Source organism: Triticum dicoccoides, chromosome 2B, assembly GCF_002162155.2.
Source record: "Triticum dicoccoides isolate Atlit2015 ecotype Zavitan chromosome 2B, WEW_v2.0, whole genome shotgun sequence".
Taxonomy (NCBI): Eukaryota; Viridiplantae; Streptophyta; class Magnoliopsida; order Poales; family Poaceae; genus Triticum; species Triticum dicoccoides.
In genome coordinates, this window is record NC_041383.1 from 513470287 (window position 1) to 513477030 (window position 6744).

Sequence of the window (6744 nt, forward strand, 5' to 3'; positions counted from 1 at the left end):
CCTCAAAACATTTGGGTCCTCAGGTTTTAAAGTTATTGAACACCTTTTTTGTTATGAGTAGTTGCAGATGTGTGCCTAACTAGGTAACCTGTGGTTCTGTAAGGCACTTCAGCGTTAGAAATTCTGACTTTGAGTCACTCAACATGAACCATCCGAAATAGGTCGAGTTTTATCGGATGAATCCTGTTGCTGTTTGACTGGAAGTAGAATATATCTTGTGGAGAGTTTTAGAGGTATTTCTTGTAACATGAAATATATTTTTTCTTCTCTTGTAAATGATTTGTACATGATTGACTTTTTTCTGGTTTTCCCCTTCCTTTTTGTCTACGGTGTATTTTTTTTCTTAGAGATCTCTTGCATATGCAAAAAGTTTCCATAGCATTTCTAAGTTTCGTCGACCCTAATTTTGCTTGTTTGTTGACTGCAGTACTTGTTGAGTTGCAACCTACTCCCTGCTTTTCATAATACTCCCTTCGTTCCTAAATATTTGTCTTTTTAGAGAGTTCAAATGGACTACCACATACGGATGTATATAGACATATTTTTTAGTGTAGATCCACTCATTTTGCTCCGTATGTAGTCACTTGTTGAAATCTCTAGAAAGACAAATTTTTTTTTTTGAAACAAGGAAAGACAAATATTTAGAAACGGAGGAAGTATAATTTTTGTGGTTTTAGTTTAACTTATTTATTATGGAACGGAGGGAGTAGTATTATATATATTTGTCCTCTTAGGCCGCGCTTGGATTATTATATTTCCCTCGGATATACTTGTAAAAATTACAGGCCCCTAGACGTATGTATTGTTTCCGGCCGGAAATCAGCCTAATCCCGTAAGATACACTTGTAGAATTGATACACCTGTATTACAATACACTCAATCCAAGCACGGCCTTAAGGTTTATAAGGTCTGGAAATAGGCCAAACCATTCCAGCTCGTTCCTACAAAATGATCGATGCAACCCAAGAAACCAAGAGCCCGTATTTCTGTTCTAGATACTCCAGTTTGAACGACAATTGATATGGATCAGAAGGAGTAGAAGACAGTAACAGCAGCAGCAGCAACACAAAAACAGTCTGTAGCCTCGGTTGCGTACCAGAGCAACAAAATTCTGCACAGTTTGCTATACATACATACATACATGCACATGAGTAGGCCAGCAAGCCGACGGCGCGTGAGCCGGTGAGGGTGTGGCTAGTTGGTGTGGCAGTCGTAGCAGGTGTGGTTGCGGCCGAGTTCGGTGAACTTGTCGTAGCCGTGGCGGAAGACGCCCATCCCGAAGAGGACGCCGACGAGGAGCGCGATGCACAGCAACACCAGCAGGCAGCACCCCACTCTCTCCTTGCTGTTCAACTTGAAGCACATCCTTCCTGCCTGCCTGCCCTCCTCTCTTTTCTTCCCCTATATAAACCTTGATCTCTCTCTCTCTCTAGGCAAGCGACGGTGCTGCGGCGTGAGGGTTTTGGAACGTGCAGGCAGGCAGGCTGGAGCAGCGCGGGCACGCCCTTTTATCAGAGAAAATTTTAACCCGGCGGCTACACTTCGCTCGAAAAGAGAGAGCAAAACTGATGGAGCTGGACAACTATGTAACCACTCCAACGAGCGCCCTTCTTTCTGGCTTCAACGGTGGTGTGCAGGGCATCGCTTGCCAGGGAAGCTAGACTGTGTGGAACGGTCGGGTGATAGTAAATCTCCTGGTTGCCTTTCCGCCATGCCAGGAATCTCGAACTTTTTTTTTAATCACCGGGGGAGGAGTCCCTTCACCTGAATATATTGCTCAAAATGGTCATAATGCCAGGAGAGTGATCAAAAAAATCGGATCAAAAACCTTAACAAATTGACCCCGTTTATAAGGAGGAATCTCGATCCTTGTGGCCTAGCCCAAGACACATGTCTATGTCTAAAGAGCATCTCCAGTCGTTCGGCCCCCAGGACGCCAAAAAAGCGCCGCCTGGGACTGAACCGGCGTTAATTTCGGCGTGGGGGCAAACATGTTCCCAGTCGCCGCCCCAGGCCGGCCACAAATCGGCACAAACACGACACAAACTTGGCGATTTCATTCAAATTTGTACAAAAAAACAAAGAACATGATTTAAAAACAACTATGCCTAGCCCTACTATGCCGTTGTCGCCACCCGCCTTCTACATGCCGAGGAGACTGTAGAATCGGGTGTAGTCGTCGCCGCCCTGCGTCTCGCCTGCGCCGCCGCCGTCCCTGCTGCACCCCTGACCAGGGTCGCCGACGCGCGGGGGATGGGACGGCCCGAGCGTGTCCTTGTCATCGCTGTCGAGGACGACGATGCCGCCCTCGTCGCGTCCGCGGCGCCGAGCTTTGATCTCCTCGTAGGCCCGACGCTGGCGCTCCACCTGCTCGCGGACGTAGTCCGCCTTCAACCACTTGAGGGCGGTCTCGTCGGCAGCGGCCATCTCCTCGTGCTCCTTCTTCATGGGGAGCAACCCCGGCTCGGTCTTCGGCTGGACGAGGCGGAGGGGATGAGGGGAAGGGCGGCCGCCCTCTCTAATGACGAGGGCGCCGATGCGGGTGCGGCGACCAAGCGGCGTCTCCTGTGGCTCCGGCTTGACCGGGCGGAGCGCCGACGACCCGGAGGAAAGCAAACCGGAGTCCGACGACAAGGAGGTCGCCGTCTCCATTCTCCGCGGCGGCCAAGAACTACCGCGGCGGCGAGAGAAGGACGGGGGCGCCGGGTACTCGGGGCGCGGCGTGTTGCCAGCCTCGATGTGGTCGAGGACGGCTTCGAGGGTGCGGCCGGGCACGCCCCACCATTCGCGCCGTAGTCGGCGTTGAGGCGGCCGCGGGGCACGACGCTGTTTGCGGAGGTGACCTGGTCGGCGTGGCGGCGGTCGAAGTACATCGTCCACAGCGTGTGGCTGTTGGCAGCGTACCTCGGCTTGTTTCGATGTGCCTCCGACAGCGACGAAAGGATGCATGCTATCTCGGCGCGCCGTTTAGCGCCGGTGGGCACCGGGAGCACCGAGACGCCACCGGCGCTCAGTCTCCACGAGCCCGGCACTCGCATGTCTGGGGGCGCCGGGTAGTCGGCCTCGTAGAGGAGGCGCGCCTCATCCTCGCGCAGATGGCGTCGGCCAAAGCCGTTCGCCGCCGCGGCGTCGCCTGGGTAACGTTCGACCATTGGTCGTCAGCGCGGGAAGAGTGGGAGAGAGGGGCTTCGGTGGCGAGAGGTGGCGAGAACGGCGTGGCATTCACCGGTGGCGGGAGGTCGGCTTTTATAGCCTAAGTTGGGCGGTGAGAAGCTGCCCGCCGGGTGCCGCGTGGCGGGAGCGGGCAGGACGCGCGTCGCGGCGCCTTCACTGCGCCGCCCATGAGGCATCAATGGAAGGCTGACTGGCGCGGCAGCCTTTGCATTGATTCCCCCAGAAACCGAGGCGATGAGGACGACGAAGGCGGCGAGTCGCTGACTCGGCAGGCTCATTCCCGTTCGCGCCAAAATATGTTTCCCCGACGCCCCCAGGCGCCTCCCAGCGCGTTGGGTTCGGCCTGGATCCACCGACGTCAAAATGGCCCAAGCCGGCGAAAATTGAGATTTTGGGTGCGCGGCTGGGCCAAATTTTCGGCGCCGGCGACAAAAAAGGGGGCCTAGGGGGACGTGGATGCTCTAACAAAGACGGGATTATTGATGCCGTGATGTGTCATCTTGGCATCGAGGGGCATGTGGGGGGAATCAATTTGCAGAGAGCAACAGGCGGTTAGGTTCTGCTTTTCGTCCATCTTTTGCTGCGGAATATTTGTCTTTTGCCTTTTAGATAGAAGATGGAAGAGGATAATGCATGCGGCATGGTTGATTGGCGGTGTCCATTGACAATGCATACGGAAGAAGACGGGAGGGCATGGATGGATGGACAACGGGGTTGACAGGATGGAATCAATTCGATTGGGATGCGCATTTATGCGAGGGGTTATTATCAAAATTTTGTTCTAACACTTTGATAAAGCTTATAAGAAATTGATCGCCGTCGAGGTTTTAATTCGTCCCGATCCTGAAACGTAAGACGGTGAAGAGACAAGAGGCAAATGCTCCGGCCAACATTTGTCCAAAACATGACACCACCATGGGCCGGCCAAACCTGTCGCTTCAAACGCATCGCCCACAACGCTCGTTGCATGATTAGGCACGGCACTGCGTGAACGATGGATACATCACGGCCGAGAGGTCATGTCTGATTCCGCTGTGGAATGTGGCCGGTTACAAAAACTTTTACCTAACTAATTTTTTTTTGGCGAACACATTCCAAAAACTTTTACTTGACTATAGTAAGCCTTTGGAGTTACATTCCAGTTTGTCTCAACAAACAAGATGGAGAGATTCCAGGATATATAAACGCTCTAAAAAAAGACCACCACAGCATCAAACGTAGCCTATGACGAAAGAGAGAAGTGGAACCAACATCACCCATCATCTAACTGTATTTTGTGTAGACATTGCAAGTAAAAATGATGATTCCATTTGTTCCAAACTTATACTAGGAAGCTAAACCACACCGGGCAGAAAATCAAATCACAGAAAATGATCAAGCCTAACATCGCATCATACAGGCAAGAAATGTTCACATGTGCATGATTCAGATGAATATGTCAACGCGTAATCTGAAATACCAATGTCCCCAGCCCAGTTTAATCTCAAGCATTGCCACAGAAGAAAAAGGGTCAGCTTCTACTCAAACACAACTTACTGCTACGCAAAAGCACAAGGGCAAGAATTCCAGGGTAACAAGTAACAGCACAGGATGCCACTTAGCATTTCAAAAGTCTGGAGGCCTGCAAGTGAAATTCCCGAGAAAATGCATTACGAACATATATAAGAACATAGGTCAAACAGGCGAGATGATTCCGCATCAACACGTACTTAGATTGACATCTTCTAACAGAACAGAAACATTCTTCGACATAGCTCGCAGAGGAAGCAGGTTACGCTGTAGGGACTTGCACTGCACGAGCTTCCAAAGCAGGGAACAATAAAGCTCAGCGCCCCCGGCCCCGACCACGCCCACGGCCGCGTCCGCGACCCCGACCCATAGGCTTCCCTGGAACAAAAGGTAGGCTGGTCAGTTTACAGTTCTTGTGGAAACTGACCTTAGAACAGCTGTGGTAAAACTGTGTACCTGTAGTTGGCTTCTTAGACTTGACCCTGGGGGTATCCTCAACCAGCAACGTTTCCAGGTTTAAGCTATCAGGGAGGATGTAGTACCGAATGTTGTTTCCTCTCACACTGATGTGATCAAGGGTTACAGGATTCTTCCCTTTCATTGTGAGCTTTACGGTCTTCAGATGAGTATTCATGCTTATGTCAACACCTACAAAATATACATCAGTCAGAGGATCTGCAGTACAGTAATCATGATACCAATCAGTTGGTAAATAGTTGCAGCAACGCAATGCTATCGGGGTTGCAAAACTGAAGAGCCTGACAGGGTCCCAGCAATGATTTCCCGAGTTAGAAAATGGGCAAACCAAGTTTCTAAACTGAAGAGCCAGACAGGATCCAAATGATGATTTCCCAAATTATACATGACTGAAGGGTAAAGCTGGGCAAACCGAGTTTCTAAACTGCAACAAGAAGTTACATAATACGAATCTTCCAGGATGCATTTTTTCTTCTTCTAATAAGCAGTGGAAACTTATGGAATCTACCCAACAAAATGCAATTTGGCAAACATTATAAACCCTAAGGCCAGAACACCTCAAGTAACAAACCGAATGTAGAAATATGAAAACCATTATTCAATCTTCAAGTCATATTTGCTACAGTACTCTTCTTAAAACAAAACAAATGGTTCTCCAGTTGCAATTAAATTTCATAAAACGTCCTTATATTGCTTGTTGCACCTTTCAGCAAGTGTGTTCTCTTCTAGGTTTGATAGTATAAAAAATCATCAGGGAGCAACAAGAAGAAAGTTTGTGAGGGGACATACAGAGGCACATCCGAATGCATTCTCATTCTCAGCAACTAATGTACATTACTCCACTATATCATAAGGAGATGCCATCACTATATTCCTTGGAATAATATATGCTCCCTCCGTTCCTATATAAGTCCTTTTAGTGATTTCAATACGGATGTATATAGACGCACTTTAGAGTGTAGATTCACTCATTTTTCTCCGTATGTAGTCCATATTGGAATCTCTAAAAAGACTTATATTTAGGAACGGAGGGAGTAGATTACTGAAGATATCATTATACAAAATACATCATGTATTTAACATCAGCAGTGAACAGGCACCGGACAAATAAGAGAAGATCGGCTGAATGTAAACATACTCCACACAGTTCATATGAATCAAATTGCTAATTAACCAAGCTGAACAGACACTGCAGAGAAACATCACAAAACTAATGGAGCTAATCATCTTCATCTCAGTGCCACACTGTAATAATTACATAATCCTTCAACTACGAAAGGAAATCACTAACTGGCCATAGAAGATATGTTCACTTCTACGAGCTCTAAACCTAACAATCAGACAAGCACATGCCACTAGATCTCCAAAATACCGAGCAAGGGGACAAAGCTAACGGATCCTAGACACGAACGCGCTGAAAGAACCCCTAAATTTCAGGATTTCACACTCGGGAGGAGTGAGGTCGAAGCATACCGGTGATGGTGCCGTGGACGGTAGTGCCGTTCTTGAGCTCGATGGTGACCGTCTCGTTGTTCAGCTTCATCAAGAACCTGCGGCCAAACAGAAACGCCCAAATCCGCAACA

The 6744-nt window shown here is 48.9% G+C and overlaps 1 protein-coding gene across 1 annotated transcript; it reads right to left on the minus strand.

Annotated features, from left to right (window-relative positions):
- Positions 1 to 4525: 4525 nt before the first annotated feature.
- Positions 4526 to 6744, minus strand: LOC119364565 (small nuclear ribonucleoprotein SmD1a-like). Its single transcript, XM_037630049.1, has 4 exons — positions 6634 to 6744; positions 5140 to 5331; positions 4884 to 5061; positions 4526 to 4795 (listed from the first exon to the last, which is right to left on the minus strand). The coding sequence occupies exons 1-3, from the start codon at positions 6701 to 6703 to the stop codon at positions 5000 to 5002; spliced, it is 324 nt and encodes a 107-aa protein (XP_037485946.1). The 5' UTR covers positions 6704 to 6744; the 3' UTR covers positions 4526 to 4795; positions 4884 to 4999.

Coding starts and splice junctions, on each gene's coding strand:
- LOC119364565 (XM_037630049.1), bottom strand. CDS start 6,703: ATGAAGCTGAACAACGAGACGGTCACCATCGAGCTCAAGAACGGCACT. Junction 5,332..6,633: donor CGTCCACGGCACCATCACCG/GTATGCTTCGAC, acceptor TATATTTTGTAG/GTGTTGACATAAGCATGAAT. Junction 5,062..5,139: donor GTCTAAGAAGCCAACTACAG/GTACACAGTTTT, acceptor CTTTTGTTCCAG/GGAAGCCTATGGGTCGGGGT.